The sequence below is a fragment of the Orcinus orca genome, chromosome 10 (genome assembly GCF_937001465.1).
Source record: "Orcinus orca chromosome 10, mOrcOrc1.1, whole genome shotgun sequence".
Lineage (NCBI taxonomy): Eukaryota > Metazoa > Chordata > Mammalia > Artiodactyla > Delphinidae > Orcinus > Orcinus orca.
In genome coordinates this window covers 52,093,640-52,112,457 of record NC_064568.1, presented here as the reverse complement: position 1 = coordinate 52,112,457, position 18,818 = coordinate 52,093,640, and the positions used below count along the sequence as shown (strand labels likewise).

The window sequence follows — 18,818 nt, the reverse complement described above, 5'->3', positions numbered from 1 at the left end:
ACCACTTTCCAGTTTGAAAGCATTTGCCATTATTTTCTAACATTCTGTCTGCTTCTGGAAAAGGTTAAAAGCCTTTCTGTTTTCTGATCCTTGGTGGTTCTTTGATTGTTCAAAACATCTTCTCTTTGCACCTGAGGTTCTGAGATTTCTGAACCTCGGTTGGGTCTGTTTTCATCTATTATGCTGGGTACTCAGGGGAGCCCCTTCCAAAAATGTGTCACTTTTGTCTCCTTTCCTATTCATCTCATTCTGATGATAATTTTAGAAGGGTTTGGGAAAGGAACAAAGTTAGATTCATGTGTCCATTTTGACGTCTTTACCTAAAAGCCTAAAATACATGCTGAAGCTACAGGAATTGGTGCTAGCACAGCAGTCAACACAGATGAGTGGAATAAAGGTTCTAGAAACTGACCCAAAATGTGAGAAGTCATCAGTAAGTGATAACAGATCACCTGACCATCTGCTGGAAAAAAATAAAGTTGGACTTTCTTCACCCCATATATAGAGTTCAGTTCTAGTTTGTTTAAAGATTTAAGCATACACACAAAACTATCAGAAAATATAGGAGAATATTTTTATAATCTTGTGCTGAGGAAGCCCTTCCTAAGCACATAGGAATAAAAGAAGGCTCAAAGAGCTACCAGTTAACTGTAAAAATGTTAAACTCCCATGTGACTAAAGACTGAATTTAAAAAAGCTGGATGGGAAAGTATTGCCTCATATGTAGTTTGTTACCATCCCTGTTATGTAAAGATTTCTACAGATCAGTAAGAAAGTGATTTTTTTAAAACATCAATAAATCAGAACTAGAAGTGGCTAATAAGTATTTGAAAAGATGCTCTTCCATCCTCAGGACTGATCAGGAAAATGCAAACTAAAATAAACAAGAAGGATACAGTACATCTGTTCTTAGTGTGTGGTCCCTGAACCAGCGGCATCCCCTGGGAACTTAGAAATGCAGATTCTCAGATCCCTTCCTAGACCTACTGCTAATCACAAACTCTGGGGGGAAGCCCATCCACCTGTAGGTTAACAAGCCCTTCAGTTGATTCTGATGTTTGAGAACCATTGCTGGGCAGCTGAGAGAGTGAACAAATGACGTTCAGTGTCGTGGATGAAACTCACAATGTTGAGTGAGAGAAATCAAACATGGGAGCATGGACAATAGGATTCCATGTCTCTGAAGTTCCAAAACAGGATGACAGAAACCAGGGGGGTTGGGACCCTCGGAGGAGGGAAGGAGTAACTAGGCGTGATGGAACCCCCCGCTCCGCCACAGCAGTGCTAGTCATGTTCTCTTTCTTGAGTGGTTGCTGGTGACACAAGTTGGTCCAGTTTGTGAAAATTCATTGAGCTGTTCACTTAGGATTTGTACACTTTTCTCTGTGCTGTACTTCAGTCAAGCAGTGAAGGGCAAAACATGAGATCTCTTTTGTTTTGTTTTTTAGTCAGGTTTTTAATTATTTAAAACCTGGGCATTTAATGAGGTTGGAAGGGAAGAGCAGACATACTCAGATGAGAGGATGAGTTAGCACAAGTTTTTTGATGAGTAATTTGACATACCTCTAAAGCGTAAAATATTCTAGAAATTCCACTTCTAGAAATCTATCCTGGAATTCATGTTTGCAGAGGTATACATTATATAAGAATGTTCCCTGGGTATTTTTTGTACAAACATAAAGGAGACAACTTAAATTTTTCTCCATAGGGAACTGGTTACATGAATTATGGAAAACTGGGCAGCTGTTAAAATCGACATAGATCTGGAAAGAGGTCCTCGGTGGCATGGCTGACTGAAAGAAACAAGTTATAGGCACCATATACTGAGTGATCCGTATTTTTAAAGGAGAAAGAAAAGGATTTGCAGGTGGTAGTTATAAATGCAAGCGAAAGAAGTTGGGGAGGCTCAATGTAAAATTTTTATATTGGTTTCTCGAGAATTTACAACTGGTGTTTGTAACTTCTTTGTGTGTTTTATGTATAGTTTTTATACTGCTGTGCTTATTTTTACCTGCACTTATCACTTTCTTAAACTTTAAGTCTTAGATTTACCATTCAAAAAAAAGGGTTGGCTTAAAATAATGTTTATCAGTGAAAAAACAAACTATTTTTGTAGTCTCAACAAAGATCTACTTACACACACACACACACACAGAGCTGAGTAACATTTTTGTAGAGTGCTTTTCATCAGTATTGGTTATAGTGAGAGACAAAAAGTGTGCTTCTGGATATATTTCACTTACCTAGGAAATTCACTTAGGTAGAGTAATTCTTTTCTTGACAGTTCTTTTCCTGTGTTTGCTGGTAAGATCTTGGGTCGAGGATTCCTGTTTTTTAAGAGACAGCTCAGTTAGCAATATCATGTCTGTGTGTAAAAGATGACTGCCGCTAGCACATTAGACAGCGTCTCTGGATAGTGGACTCCACTTGCTTTAATAGTGAAAACCATTTTCACATTCAGAGCCAAGAGCTGTTAGCTGAGCCTGTTTAGCTGGCACAGGCTTATGCCGGCAGCTCTTAAACTCTTGCATACTCCTGGAGAGACAGCTGCCACGTTGCCGTGGCTCTTCCTGTGGTTATTTCCTGTGTGAATCAACAGAGGGCCCTTCTGACCTCTTCAGTTTGAATCAGGAAGCCCTTCTTGTTGTTTCAGACCCTGCCATGCTGGATGAGGTGTGTTACCTGTCTTACTGATCCAATGGAATAGCACACCTGTGTGTGTAGATGACCTGTCAGTTGTGATGAATTCCGGACCAAAACCCCATGGGTGTTGAGGCTTGGCACTTTCTGGGATTTTATCCTGTTCTGTGCTGCTTCACTTCCAGTCAATTCCGTCGCCACAGCCGTAAACACAAAAGTACATCTCCATTAAATGTTTCTTCGGAATTCATATACGACATCAAGCAGATAAAAGAACATCAACTTTCAGCTCTAAGGAGGGGAAGCAACAGCACTTAGAGTCTGTTCCCTGTTCCCCAGCACAGACATCCGGACCTCGCCAGGGAGGTGGGCTTGTCTCAGTGAACAGTTTAAAAGGTCTCCTGGAAGCCTGTCGGAGGGCTAAGTGATCCTAACACGAAGTCTTTCCTACAGAGGGGCCTGAACTCTTCCTCCTGGACTGTCCACTTCTAACCCCATCCTGAGGTCTCTGGCTCCCCTAGACTGGATAGGTTGTAAACTGAGCCCAGGTCAGCCCTTTAACCTGTTCCTCTTTCATCTTTCCAGCTGAGGAGTGACACCCTAATCCACTGGGGAGTCTTTCCAGAAACCTGGGGGTAATTCCACTTTATCCTCATCTAATCTGTCAAATCTGTGAAGGTTCTGTCTCCTTCTGAAATTTCCCCTGAATCACTCACTTCCTAGTATTCACCAGCATCTTGGTGTTGGATGCATCATCTTCTTCCACTTGGATTACTGCAGCAGTCTCCGAACTGTTTCCCCACCCCTACCCCCGACTCTGCTTGCCTGTTCTCGCCATGCAGTCAGAGTGATCTTGCAAAAACTTAACCTGATCTTATCATTGTCTGGCTCAGAATCCTCCTGTAGCTCTTAGGATAAAGTACAAAATGCTTAGGTGTCCTGGGCCCACGTAATCTGACCCTCCCCAAGCCCTCTAACATCTTGTACCCATGTCCTAATGTCCTCCACTCTCCTACAGGTTCTAGAAGGCCCCTCCCCTGCAGCCCTCTGCCCATGTCATGCTCTCTGCCTGGGACGGTGTCTTCTGCCCGTCTTACCAGCTCCCAGAGGGTCTTCAGGCTCTCCCTCAGCACAGCCCCCTCGGACATTTGTTGTTCCTGCCTAAAAGGTCACAGCCCCTGTCACAGACCCTTGTCACACCCTTTATTTCCTTCAGAGCATTTTCACAACTGTAACTATTCAGATATTTCCCCCCATGAGACTCTGAGTCATGCATGAGCAGGTCTGTTTGGTTTCTGCCCTGCTCTATCCTCGGGGCCCGCGGAGCAGGAAGCCCAGCCTGTGGCATGTGCTCAGGGCAGGTGCTCAGGTGTCAATGCCAAATGACCAGCTTTGTGATCAGAGTCACTTTCATGTCTTGTCCCACATCCCATGGAGAGAGCTGAGACAGGAAGGAAATCACTTGCCCCGAGTTACACAGCAGCCAGATCTGCTGCCAGAGTCCGTCCCACACGCCTGATGCTGTCTCCTGGGAATAGAGTTTAGATGCCAACTTTCCTGAGTTAGGAATAAAGTCCTCCTGGGCCCTGGAAGGCACACCTCGCCGTGGCCTCCCTCCTTGAGGACTAGAGACTCACACAGCGTAGACCAGCATCCTTCCTTCGCTCAGTGGTGATGTGATGGGGCTTCGGGCTTGTCTTGCTCTGTAGCAGCAGTGAAGTTGGGTGACCGTTGTTGGAATAAATGCATGACTTATATCTTGTTCCCTTCACAGGTATCGGGAGCAGATTCCAGCCACAGATGTGTGTTGTTTTGCCCCTCTTTATTAGTGCTGACATTTAAAAATCAAGATCATCATGTACAAACTTGAGTTTCTGTGTTCTCCTGGGGGTGGGGGTGGGAGAAATATCGAGAAAACCAGCCCACAACTGGCCAGAGCTGGGCAGAGACTTACCCCGGAAACAAGGCGTGGGTTTCTTGTTTGTCCTGGTCTCTGCCCTGCCTGTTCTGTTCATTCATTTTACCTTCCTAGCATTTGCAAGAATGTGAGCTTGCGGCCAGATTACATTTGGTACATGTACCCATATATATGAGTAAAAATTGTAATTGACACTTTGTATAATTACTTTTTTCTCTGTCCCCACTTCCTCCTCCTCCTTCATTTTCTCTTCTGCCTCCCTTTTCTTTTCTCTTACAGGTTCTGGGACTGCTGGTATGGACACTGATCGCTGGAACTGAGTACTTCCGGGTCCCTGCGTTTGGCTGGGTCATGTTTGTAGCTGTGTTTTACTGGGTCCTCACTGTCTTCTTCCTCATCATCTACATAACGATGACCTACACCAGGATTCCCCAGGTGCCTTGGACCACGGTGGTAAGGAAACCATGGGTGTTCTTCCTGTCCACTGCCCATTAGGTAGGACGGAACTTAGTCCTTCTCCAGACAATTCGGGATTGTCTCTGCCAACAAAGCAGAGGGCAAAGCCAGGGAGAACCCAGCACAGGTGTTTTAAACCTGAGTGTGAAACAGCATTGTTGGAAGGTCCAGGAATTCCTTTTAGGCAAAGTAGCAAACCGGTCCTCAGAAGACTGAATCAAGAGATACACTGCGTACACTCTTGTTTTATTAATTCCCTATGAACAGTGTCATCTAGGAACAGGTGTGTCAGGGCATAGCCCCTGCAGATCCTCTGTCCTCCAAACCCCTCCTGGGGCCGTGGCTTTAACCCTTTTTGTACCAGAGTTCTTTGATGTTGAGAGGTGAAGAGTTAGAATGAAAAATGAAAGTCACTGTTAGAGCAACTAGGTGACCTCACATGGGGGAGCAGGAGTGGTCAAGAGCGACTGGATTCTTGGGCTTCCCTGGTGGCGCAGTGGTTGAGAGTCCACCTGCCGATGCAGGGGACACGGGTTCGTGCCCCGGTCCGGGAGGATCCCACATGCCCGGGAGCGGCTGGGCCCATGAGCCATGGCCGCTGAGCCTGCGCGTCCCGTCCGGAGCCTGTGCTCCGCAACAGGAGAGGCCACAACAATGAGAGGCCTGCATACCGCAAAAAAAAAAAAAGAGTGACTGGATTCTTGTCCTGACTCCATGCTGGGTGCATGATTACAAAGGGAGTCACAGCCTGGGGGTGGGGCAGCGGGAATAGATAAGAAAATGTGTAGATTACAGAACCTGTCTTTGTCTGCTTGGGTGCCAAAACAGAATACTCTAGATGGGAAGCTTCAATGACTGAAATTTCTCTCAGTTCTAGAGGCCAGAAGTCTAAGATCAGGTGTCAGTATAGTTGGTTTCCGGTGAAAGCTCTCCTCCTGGCTTGCAGATGCCTGCTGATCTTGCTGTGTCCTCATATGGCAGAGAGAGAAAGAGAGGATGTGAGCTCCCTTTCGTCTCTTCTTAGAAGGGTACTAACCCTCTCGGGGGACCCCACTCTCATGAGCTCCTCTAACCCTAATTACCTCAAAGGCCCCGTATCCAAATACTATCACATTGAGGGTTAGGGCTTCAACATATGAATTTGGGGGGACACATTCAGTCCATAATATTCTGCCCCAGGCCTCCCTGGTGGTGCAGTGGTTAAGAATCCGCCTGTCAATGCTGGGGACACGGGTTCGAGCCCTGGTCCGGGAAGATCCCACGTGCCACGGAGCAACTAAGCCCGTGCGCCACAACTACTGAGCCTGCACTCTAGAGCCCACGAGCCACAACTACTGAGCCCACGCGCTGCATCTACTGAAGCCCACGCGCTCTAGAGCCTGTGCTCCTCAACAAGAGAAGCCACCGCAATGAGAAGCCCGCACACCACAACAAAGAGTAGCCCCCACTTGACTCAACTAGAGAAAGCCTGTGTGCAGCAACGAAGACCCAACACAGTCAAAAATAATAAGTAAATAAAAATAAATAAATGTATAAAAAATACTATACTAATATCAATAAAAACAATAATATATTTTTAAAAATTCTGCCCCCCCCATCTTGACCATCTCACATGCAAATACATTCGTTCCATCTCAACATCCCCCAGACTCATTCCAGCATCCACTAAAGTCTTGATCCAAAGTCTCCTTTAAGTATCATCTATGTCAGATATGGGTGGGGCTTGAGGTACAGTTCATCCCGAGGCAGAATTCCTCTCCAGCTATGAATCTGTGAAACCAGACAAGTTGAGTGCTTCCAAAATACAGCTGTGAGACGGGTACAGATAGACTCCCATTTCAAAAGGGAGAAATAGGAAAGAAGGAAGGGGTGACAGGTCCCCAGCAAGCCCAAAAGTTACGAGGCAAATTCCATCTGATCTTAAGGCTCCAGAACAATCCTTTTTTTGGTTCAGTGCTCTGCCTTCCTGGTGCATTGGGGCGGCGTTGTCACCCTAGTGTCTCTGCAGGGCGGCCCTGCCCCTGGGACACTGGGTGGGGACATCCTGACTCAGAAAACCCACCCTTTGAAACTGAGGAGGAACCAGCCTGCCCACTGGGTGGCAGCCCTGATGATCTCGGAATCACCTTTGGGTGATTCATTCTTTTCCTGAAAGATAAAGCTATTTCGCAGTCAAATAGTTCTGTGGTTCATTCTGTCCCATAGAATCCAAGAAGTTCCACAGCCCTCCTTCATTTTGGCCCGTCTGCATCCCCTTCAGTTCAAACTTGTAAAGTTTCTACTGGTATAATCCCTTACCTATTCCTGGCTTCTGCTGAGATGGTCGATTAGATCTGTGGTTTGTACCTGTAATCTCTTTTTCAAAAGGCTGTTTGGCCACACCCTGAGTGTTCTCTTCTGAAAGAGCTTTCTCATTTTTCGCAATATGGCTGAGCTGAGAATTTTTCAAATCTTCAAGTTCTGGTTCTTTTTGGTTTTGTTATTTTTATTTTTTTGGCTGCGCTGCGCGGCGTGTGGGATCTTAGTTCCCTGAGCAGGGATCGAACCCGTACCCCCTGCATTGGAAGTGCAGAGTCTTAACCACTGGACTGCCAGGGAAGTCCCAGTTCTGGTTCTTTTTTGCTTAACAATTCCTTCTTCAATTCATCTCTCTCCTTTTGCATTTTCCTCCAAGCTATCGGGGGAACCAGGCCACTCCTTTGGCACTTTGCTAAAAAAACACTAGAACACCTTTCAGACAAGTTCTTTGCCACTTTATAGCAAGGATCACCTTTCCTCCAGTTTCCAATAACATATATTCCTCATTTCCATCTGAGACCTCACCAGAATCTCCTTAAACATCCATATTTCTAGCATGTGCCTCAGAACTCTGCAGCCGCTCTTCATTAGCCAGTGCCAAAGCCACTTCCATATTTTTAGCTATTTTGTGACAGTTCTGAAGGGACTCGAAGTCTTGGTCTCCTGACTGCTGGTCGGGGTTCTTATTTTGCTGACCTCTGGCCTAGAGCATCTATTAGTCTGTCTCTCCTCCAAACCTAAGCCTCCTTCATTGATTTATTACATTAAGAACTTAAAATATTGCCTTTCATGTTACTTTTTTTTTTTTTTCTTGTTTAACACTGCTCCCTTCCGAAACTCCCTGGTTTTAAAATGCTCTGATTTGCATTTTCAGAATTTATCATCATGAGGTGTGTCCCCATTTTATAGCTAAGGAAACTGAGGTTTGGAGCCTCCTGACTTTGCACAGGTTCACGCACAATTGGGCCCATGTCTCTCGACTTCCATCCAGCAGTTTTTTCTGATGTCATCCTGCTCTGGGTGCTCCTCTGCCTGAGTAGTGAGTAGAGCCCTGGCCAGCAGTCAGGAGACCCCTCCATGTTGGGGTTCCACACTCACGCGTGTGAAGAGACCAGAAAGTCATGCAAGTGAGCGTAAACTGTTGAATCCTTGCCACCCATATGCACTGACTTAAACAACAGCAGGATATTCTTCACAGAGAAGCAAGCTGGAAATGTGCTCCCAGGATCGCTAGATCTTCTGTTGTTGTTGTTTTTTTCCCTTCCTAAGGGAATCCAGAAATCTGGGTTTCTGTGTAAACTCCCCCAGTTTTAAGATGTTTACAGACAAATTTTGAAAATTTTGCTTGCTGCTGGCAGATGCTAAACGTCAGACGCGTCTGCCTTCTGGTTGGGATATTTTATTTGCTGCTCCAACTGAGGAGCCCCTTTGCAACCCCTCAAAGCGTTGGTAAGCGAGGAAGCAGCGTGCACTGAGTACCCCCAAGGCGCCGAGGAGCTGCCTTCTCATCGCCCTTGTCCCCTGCCCCGCTCACGAGTCCAGGTGGGCCCCTTGCCACAGCCGGGGTGCGCTTCTGGCCGCTTCTGAGGTCCAGGTATGCCCGGACCTTCCCAGGCTCCCTAAACACTCTGCGCCTCTGTCTCCCAGGGTCTGTGCTTTAATGGCAGTGCCTTCGTCTTATACCTCTCAGCCGCTATTGTGGATGCGTCTTCTGTCTCCCCGGAGAGGGACAGTCACAACTTCAACAGCTGGGCAGCCTCGTCGGTGAGTGAGCATTTCATCCCCACGGTCTCCTCCTCCCTCCCCAAGGCCGGCTGAGGATCTGGGCGAGGAGGACAAAGTTATCTGCAGGGCAAAACATCACCTGTGGGAGGGACACCTTGGCAGTGAACTTCCTGGTTTGAGCATCATGGGGCCTCCCGATGGCCTGGAGCACAAAGAGGCTGAAAGAGTCCGCTCGAGTGAAAGCCAAATGCTAGAACAAAATAAGTGTTTGAGGGAGAAAAAACATTTGAGGGATTCTAAGAATAATTCTGCTGCCTACAGTGTCAGTGGGAGAGGAGGCAGAAAATGAGCACACTAGGATTCTGTTTGTTGAAGTAGAAATATTTATTCATGCTCTGAGGATGCCTAGGAAGATAGACACCAGCAGAGGCTCCTTCCAGGGACTGTGATGGACCATGAGGAGTGTGGGATGAGGGGCTTCTACTTTTTAATTTATGCGTTTATGTACTGTTTGCATTTTTAAACCATAAGTGTGTATTTTTCAAATTTAAAAAACTAATTTTAAAAGTTTCTCTGAGATGGGCCTTATAATATTCCATCCGCAGTAGAAGTGATGGGGGCGGGAGGCAGGCAGTTAGGCAGGAAGACCGACAGTATGATGTTAAAGCTGGTGGGTGATCCATGGGTGTTCATCGTATTCTTGACCTATGTCTCAAAATCTCTATTTAAAGGTAAAGAGCGTGGGTCCACGTGAGATTAAAAGTCACAGGGCTCAAGTTAGCACACAGCAAGGATCAGCTGGGCAGATGCAAACTAGTATATATAGGATGGATAAACAACAAGGTCCTACTGTATAGCACTGGGAACTATATTCAATATCCTGTGATAAACCATCATGGAAAAGAATATGAAAAGGAACGTACATATATGTATAACTGAGTCACTTTGCTATACAGCAGAAATTAGCACAACACTGTAAATCAACTGGACGTCAATAAAATTTTTTTAAAAGTGAAGAATCAGGTGGAACTGGGCCGTGGTTGCCCCAGGAGAGGGCCCGGCGTTTTCCCGCCTCTGCACTCACACCCCATGTGGGCCCCTGGCTTCCTTCCGCCCACTCAGCTTGTTTGTGTAAACTGAGCCTGTGACAGTGTGAGGTTAAGCTGTGGTCTAAAATCACCGATACTAAATTAGAAATACACGGGCTTTTCTCAGATGCACACCACCATATTCACCCCCACGTGAACACCCTGGGCTTATTGGAGTAAGACTACAGGCTTTCCAGATAGGTTCCAAAAAAGAAAAACAGCCTAGCCTGAAATTGTTTCAGAAGGAAGGTAATTGAACCAATAAAGCAGGTTTAGATGAGAAAGCTTGGAGTCAAGGGATGCCATAAGTGCATTATTCAGTAGAGGTGAAATGACAACTTTTGCTAATTAGGATGTGCCCTAAACCCCCTTTCTATTATGCTTTGTTTTCTCCAGTTCTTCGCCTTCCTGGTCACCATCTGCTATGCTGGAAACACATATTTCAGTTTTATAGCTTGGAGATCCAGGACCATACAGTGATTCGCCATTTTGAGAATTAAAAGGGAAAAAAAAAAGGAAGAATCTCACTGTAAAAACAGCTGTAGGTATAATGTATATTTCCAGAGAATTGTATTTAACTAATGTTTTTATATACTTAGTTAAATTTGCTCACAGTGGTTTGTTATAATTAAACTGGATACTTATTTGCAAAGTGCTGTAGCTTATAATGAATCTTAAATATCTTGTTGATGTCTTCATAGACCTTATTTTCTTAGGCAATGTATTAGAAATAGATAAATTGCTAATATTAAGAATGCATCAAGTTTGTAAACCTAACTTTTAAAAATGCCAGATTCTTTTTTCATTAAATGTTTTGCAATCCAGGGTAATGTGGCGTCTGACTCAGGAAAGGAGACTTATTGCTGAAGCCTGAAGCTGGGGGCTGTGCGGAATTCTTCATCCTCATGGGGTTGCCTGGAGTGATATTGCCAGGAGACACTGTCCACAGCCCCCAGGCCAGCGTGGTCAGAGAGACCCATCTCCCCAAGTCTGGGGATCGCTGGCGGCGTGAGTCCCACATGCCAACAGGTTGGCACAGAAAGCATCTAATGAGACACTAGCCTTAGAACTTAGTAATGAGCTCGCCTTAAGTGGTGCTCTGAGCACAGTGGCTGAGGTGCTGGTGGTATTTTTTTCTAATACAGATTAAAATAAGCTCATAACCATTAAAAGGATAAATACTTGCATGTACCTTAAAAACCATCTTGCTGACCATAGAGACACAGGTACCATATTAGGTGGAACATATTGGACCAAAAGGCTCCAAATCTCCAAGCCCTAATATTTTGTAACATTGTTATTAGATATTATGAGACCATGGGAAGAACTGTGTTCCGAAGGCAGATGTGCACTTAGAGGAAGTGTTTTTAGGCAAGATGGTTCTTGCTGGAATGGCAGTGTATCTTGGGTGATTTTTCAAACTGAAAAACAAAAAACCACTGAAACGTTAGTATAGTTGATGATAGGGAGAGGGTTCAGCCGTGCACTCTGTGGACGTGGCCCCGTGGCCTCCTCTTTTCTGCTCGTGTGGCAGTGCTGTTTTCTTTCTGTTGTGTGTTGTTTGCGTTGGTTTTCCTGTTCAGCTAATTCCTTAGCCAACAAGCTCTGTTTCCCCCTATAAAGGAGAGTTGGGATTTCTTCAGTGTCTAATGACACCCACCCCAGACCTTTGAAAGGAACAATGAAGAATGTTCTTGGGTTGTGTGTCCAAAAAGGTAGGGGGGAGGGGACACCAAGAGGGAGAGGTGGGGTGGAGGGTGGGAGTGGGTAGGCGTGGGGAACACGAGAGGCCTCTTTGGGTCCCGCATGTAGCCATGAAGCTTCAGCTTCAGTGACGCAGACCTGCAGGTGACCGGGGCTGCGATCTTTCTGGAGCGGTGTTCCCAGTCATCACCCGGACAGCCTCCGACTCGCTGATTTTGCAAGAAGAGCTGAAATAACTAGTCAGGGTTTGTGTGTGCTGCCTCTCTGTCTATCTCTCCCTTTCACACTCCCAGAAGCATGTTCCCCTTGCATGCACCTGGTGGATTTTTTTTTTAATTGAAATATAGTTGATTTACAATGTTGTGTTAGTTTCAGGTGTACAGCAAAGTGATTTAGTTATGTATATATATATATGTACACATATATTCTTTTTTACATTCTCTTTCATTACCTGGTAGATTTTTAAAGTACTTTATATTGCAATCAAGTCTCCATAAGAGGCAGAAAAACTGTAACCTAAGAGGTCTGTTTCTGGAAACAGTCATAAAGAAAGAAGCCTGCTTTTAGGATTGTGTGGGGGGGTGTGTGTGTGAGTGTGATTTCTATAATCATGGACACATATATAGCAAGTAACTTCCGGAGTAAAAGATTTCATAAGCCACTTTGAAATGTCTTCCAAATAGACCACAACCAGCCATAGGCCTTTCCTGAACCGGTAGCGCCAAAGAGATCTATTTCAAGAGATCAGTGATTCATTTGCATCCATGCGGAGGGGACTTGCTGTCGTGTTTTTATATGTGGCTTTTCAAGAGCATGACCCTTTGTGTTGCCTTAAAAGTTCACCCCAAAAAACCACCAAAAAACCAAAAAACATTTATTTTTGGCTGAAAGGAAATTATTTCTTCTTTTGAATGCTGAGAGACTTTGTTCATGAATAATTTCTAAGTGTGGGTTTTTAGACAACAAAATGATTCTCTATTATTCAGCTAAAGCTATAAGTTTTGAACTGGGTTTAATTTTTCTCTCGAGAAAGAAGAAAAAAACAAAAGCAAAGCCACATGCAACACAGCCAGCATAACAGGAAGAATAGGTTTCTGGGGTCGAAAAATGTTGTTACAGGGATAGTATAGAGTGTGCTTACGCTCTGCTGTCTGTTCGCTGTCTGCATTCACCTCTCAGCCCTTCCAGAACCATCACGTTCTCTTTGATAGAGCCGGGTGGGTTTTAATTTGATGTATTTCCACACTCACGGCAAATCAATGAAATGCTTTAGGCATTTAATCTCTCACCATTGCTATTTCCAACTCATAGCCCCCAAAGGTAAATATTTAGCCAATATTTTAAAACTATAAGAAAATCTAGAGACAAGAATGTTCAGTGTCAGTTGCTTTTGTACATTTTTAAATTGCTCCCTTCATAGGAAAATCCCTTCAGGGTATCAGCACACAAAAGATTTTAAATACATAAAATATCTCTGCGTAGAGGACAGACATTTAAAACCACTAACTGAAGATGCAGCCCTGGGTAGAAAATCAATTTAAAAGTCTGTATTTCTGTTCCCTAGACAATTATTAAATTGAAAAGAGAGATTTTCACAGAAAAAAACAATCCAGGCATACAGGCAGACCTCATTTTATTGTGCTTCACCTTACTGCACTTCACAGATACTGTGTTTTATACAAATTGAAGGTTTGTGGCAACCCTATGTGGAGCAAGGTGCCATTTTTCCAGCAGCATTTTCTCATGTCATGTCTCTGTGTCACATTTTTGTAATTCTCCCAATATTTCAAACTTTCTCATGTTTCTTACGGTGATCTGTGATCAGTGATCTTTGATGTTACTATTGTTCATTGTTTGGGAGCACCACAGACCATACCCATACAAGATGACAAACTTAATCAGTAAATGTGTGTGTTCTGACTGCTCCACCAACCAGCCATTCTCCGTCTCTCTCCCTCTCCTCAGGCCTCCCTATTCCCTGAGACATAACAATGTTGAAATTAGGCCAATTAATAACCCTACAATGACCTCAAAGTGTTCAAGTGAAAGGAAGACTCACATGTCTCTCAGTTTAAATCAAAAGCTAGAAATGATTAAACTTAGTGAAGAAGGCATGTCAAAAGCCCAGACAGGCTCAAAGCTCAGCCTCTTGTGCCAAACAGCCAAGCTGTGAATGCAAAGGAAAAGTTCTTGGAGGAAATTAAAAGTGCTCCTTCAGCGAATACACGAATGATAAGAAAGCAAAACAGACTCACTGCTGATATGTAGAAAGTTTTAGGGGTCTGGATGAAAAGAAGATCAAATAAGCTTCAACATTCCCTTAAGCCAAAAAAAAAAAAAGCCTAACCTAGAGCCAGGTCCTAAATCTCAATTCTGTGATGGCTAAGGGAGATGAGGAAGGTGCAGAAGAGAAGTTTAAAGCTAGCAGAGGTTGGTTCATGAGGTTTAAAGAAAAAAGCCGTCTCAACATAAAAGTGCAAGGTGAAGCAGCAAGTGCTGATGTAGAAGCTTCAGCAAGTTGTGCAGAAGATCAGATAATTCATGAAGGTGGCTACACTAAACAATAGATTTTCAGTGTAGACAAAACAGGCTTCTGGAAGAAGATGCCATCTAGGACTTTCATAGCTAGAGAGGAGAAGTCAGTGCCTGGCTTCAAAGCTTCAAGGGACAGGCTGACTCTGTTGTTAGGGGCTAATGCAGCTGGTGATTTTAAGTTGAATCTAGTGCTCATTTACCATTCTGAAAATCCTAGGGACCTTAAGGGTTAGGCTAAGTCCACCCTGCCTGTGCTCTGTAAGTGGAACAACGAAGCCTGGATGGCAGCACATCTGTTGACAACATGGTTTACTGACTATTTTAAGCCCACTGTTGAGACCTACTGCCCAGAATAAGATTCCTTTCCAAATATTACTGCTCATTGACAAGGCACCAGATCACCCAAGAGCGCTGATGGAGATGTACAATAAGATAATGTTGTTGTCATGCCTGCTAACACGACATCCATTCTGCAGCCCATGGATAAAGGAGTCATTTCAGCTTATTATTTAAGAAATAACATTTTTCATAAGACTTTGACTGCCATAGATAGTGACTACTCTAGCGGATCTGGGCAAAGTCAATTGAAAATCTTCTGGAAGGATTGACTGTTGTAGATACCATTAAGTACATTCTTGATTTATGAGAAGAGGTAAAAAATATCAGCATTGACAGGAGTTTGCAAGAAGTTGATTCCAGCCCTCAGACTTTAGCGGAGGAAGTCACTGCAGATGTGGTGGAAACAGCAAGAGAACTAGAATTAAATATGGAGCCTGAAGATGGGAGTGAATTGCTGCATCTCCTGGTAAAACTTGAACGGAAGAGAGTTTGCTTCTTATAGATGAGCAAAGACAGTGGTTTCTTGAGATGGAGTCTGCTCCTGGTGAAGATGCTGTGAAGCTTGTTGAAATGACAACCGAGGGTTCAGACTGTTAGTTGATTCCTGCCCTGTTAGTGGCAGGGTTTGAGAGGATTGACTCCAGTTTGGAAAGAAGATCTATGGGTCAGATGCTATCAAACAGCACTGCAGGCTGCAGAGAAGTCATTTGTGAAAGGCAGAGTCAATTGATGAAGCAGACTTCACTGTTGTCCTATTTTAAGAAACTGCCACAGACGCCCTGGCCTTCAGCAACCGCCTGATCAGCAGCATCAACATCCAGGCAAGACCCTCCACCAGCAAAAAGATTAGGACTCACTGAAGGCTCAGGTGATGGGTAGGATTTTTATTTTTTGCGGTACGCGGGCCTCTCACTGTTGTGGCCTCTCCCGTTGCGGAGCACAGGCTCCGGACGCACAGGCTCAGCGGCCATGGCTCACGGGCCCAGCCACTCCGCGGCATGTGGGATCTTCCCAGACCGGGGTACGAACCCGTGTCCCCTGCATCGGCAGGCGGACTCTCAACCACTGCGCCACCAGGGAAGCCCTAAACAGAACTTTTATATGCACCGGGAAACCAAAAGATTTTTGTGACTCGCCTTATCGTGGTGGTCTGGGACCAGACCTGCCGTATTTCCGAGGAAAGCCCATATAAGCCTGGGGCAGACGTGTGCACACTTACGCTGAAAAAGGGCAACCTGAGAAGTATTTCCTAACTTGGCCTTACATAAATGTTCTGGCTATGTTCTTGCTGCCAGTTGTAAGCAGACAGCTGTAAAGGAAGGTGAGGTAACTGTTCCAGTGCTGATGACCTAGGATAATGGGGAAGATTAGAATATGTGTTGTTATAAGTAAACTTAGGTGTTCGGTGTATATAAAAGAGGATCAGGTTAGGGGGAAAGTGCTTGGCAATCTAGAGGTGATAATTTTTCAGAAACTTAGGAAGGTGAGTGGCAAAGTTGAAGAGACATTCCATTTGGAAGGTGTGTTTTGAGAAAACTTGTGTCAATGGCAAACTTTTTTCTAGAATATTCGGAATACCTCATCCAGGATGTAGCCGACCTTGTTGCTGCCTCAGCATCCCTTCTCCCCGCCTCTTGTTATCCGACTACCCTAGTTTTTATTGCACATCCATACCACCCACTTACACCCCAGCAACTTCGGGGAAAGCCAGCTCCACTGTGCTCTAGGGATGGCCTAAGCCAGTCCCACCTCAGCCACAGCGACTGGTACAGGCAGGGGCACGTGACCAGGCTTGCTGGGGAGTTCTGGGAAAGGAGTTCTGAGGAAATGGCGTAGGCAGGAAGTTGTTGGCAAATATCTTGCGACCACGAGGAGAAGCCAGTCGCGGGATGAAGGTGACTGGAAGAGAGATGGAGGGGGAAAGAAACGTCTTAATGATGACATCATTGAGCTTCCAGCTCCTCCAGCGTAGTGGATAGAGAACATCTGTACTGTGAGGAAAGGAACCAGGTGAAAACTACATAGTCTGTAGGGATGAAGTGGTACATTTCCAGAAATCTATTTCACTATACATATGAAGAGCCTTAAAAATGATCCATTCCCTTGAACTTGGGGATGTTTCTCTTAGGAGTAAGAGAAGCTCCTTACTCCTGATTCATGCGCAAAGATGCTAATCCTGGTCTTATGTATAATACGGGGGAAAAAGAACTAAATTAGCCTAAAACCCTAACAGTAGGAGAATGATTCAATAATTAATTAAATCCATTGAATGAGACTTCAGAAATGAATGCACTACAACCCAGGTTTATTCAGAGTCACCATCATTAATGATTTAACTTTGTATTTTTAACACATTTTTCAAGCTGTGCTTGAACTGTGGTTGCTAGATTGGTTATTAAAACGAAGAGCAGTTGTTAAAGTGCTGTCTTCCTAAAAATATATAATGGAGAAAAATAAGTTGTACACACACACAAAATCAATGCTGCCACTAAAAACCCTTTGTGAGTAATTTTTAACAGGAAATGTTTGTGGTATAACTTGCAGTTCACAAAAGGCAGAACAAACCAAACTGTAAAAGGTGGTGGGATCATGGGGTGATTTCAGTTTTCTTTGTTTTTTCTGAATTTCCCCCAATTTTCTACAATGAGCAGGAAATACCTTCATCATCAGGAAATAAATATTTTTAAAAGACAAGAGAAGGCAGTGGTTTCAGCAGGTCAAAAACAGAAAAAGGATCCTTACTATTTGTGGAAAAAATAACATCTTCAAGTTCTCTTATAAAGGTGGGCAGGTGACCAGAGCCATTGCATAAAAACCATTCAGAGGACTATGCCCATTCCTTGGTCTCCTTTTGAAGGGAAGTGTAGTCATCTTTGGTCATCATTTATTTCATTTATGAAAGATTTCATGGATAAAGAAGGAAAAAGAGCCTCCTCTCCTCTCCTCCCTCTCCCCTTCCTTCCCTCCCCTGTCCTGATAACTTCATAGGAATACTGATGCTGATAGAAAACGTTAGCACAAAAAGCTAATTATTCCTTACATTTGTATGTTGCTTTGTTACCTTTGTTAACATTTTCAGATTCATTTGTTTGAACCTCAAAAATGAGCGCTATCAGCCCATTTCACAAATAAGAACATTGAGGTCCAGATAACTTCACTTGTGGGCAGACCAGCAACCAAAGTCCCATCTCCTCATTCCAAAGGTCAAGCAAATAAAACCAGGACCTTTATGCAGATTGTCCCACTGCTAAAGGAGTTAGGGGTCCTCCATTGCCCCACTCTTGCAAATGTACAGCCCCAAAGCATAGCAAGTCACAGCCAGTGGAGAGCATTCACAAAGCAGATGGTCTACAGGGAGCCTACAGTCTACTTGAGGAGTCACGGCAACACACAGGAAATTATCAGAAAATGAGAGAAAATTGTCCAAGGTCAGCTCCGCTGCTGATCCATCCAGTGTCACCATGCTCTCATCAACCACTGCCAGACATCAGTCTGCAACGTGACATCCACCATATAGGGTGGGCTTTCCAGAGACACATTGGGCGGGGGGCGGGGTGGTAATTCGGGGACCACCTGTGTGAGTCAGCGCCAAATTCTCAAGTGTAGGCAGGAACCAAGTACAAACATCCTGAGCGGGGCAGCAAGCGTTAGCAATGTTTCGTGTCCCTCAGTTGTTTACAGACGTTTCTTGGGGGTATCAGAGGGACATGGTACAAGGCGTGTAAGCTGGTCAAGGTTTATGAACAAAAAGGGCAGGTCTGAACCAAGGGCAGCCCAGAGGTTTTTGCTTTGTTTGCTTGCTTGGTTTTTGCTAGGTCGTGGCTCAGAATGCTGTTTGCCCGTCTGCCAGTGCCCCAACCTGCCAGACACAGCCGTCCTCCATCCCAGCCTATTTCAGGGTCCACTAACGTGTACCAAATGCCTGAACACGTGTAATCTCATTCACTCCTCACAGCAGCCCTGTGAGTAAGCAGCGCCGCCCCCTGCTTTGCAGATCTGGAGATTCCTGCTCCGAGGCACCTGGATTCCCAGCCAGGTCTTCTAACTCTGAATCCAGTGCTCTTTCCACGCTACTCTTTTCTTGAATCTCCAGATAGGTTTCCCCCCCATTTTCA

At 44.7% G+C, this 18,818-nt stretch overlaps 2 protein-coding genes across 4 annotated transcripts in view; one reads left to right on the top strand and one right to left on the bottom strand.

Moving 5' to 3' along the window:
- The window catches only part of CMTM8 (CKLF like MARVEL transmembrane domain containing 8), a 90,968-nt gene extending 80,020 nt beyond the window's left edge, over nt 1–10,948 (top strand). For 2 of the 3 annotated variants that reach the window (XM_004279687.2, XM_033405469.2), the window contains exons 2-4: nt 4,838–5,011; nt 8,960–9,076; nt 10,522–10,948. In XM_004279687.2, coding sequence (XP_004279735.2) covers nt 4,838–5,011; nt 8,960–9,076; nt 10,522–10,605 — 375 coding nt within the window. In that variant the 3' untranslated portion in view covers nt 10,606–10,948. The remainder of the gene's footprint in view (nt 1–4,837; nt 5,012–8,959; nt 9,077–10,521) is intronic. The other variant, XM_049715955.1, reaches the window with a different exon arrangement.
- Nucleotides 1–18,818, bottom strand: part of LOC117196528 (40S ribosomal protein S27-like) — a 433,126-nt gene that overhangs the window by 155,087 nt on the left and 259,221 nt on the right. The window lies entirely within an intron of this gene.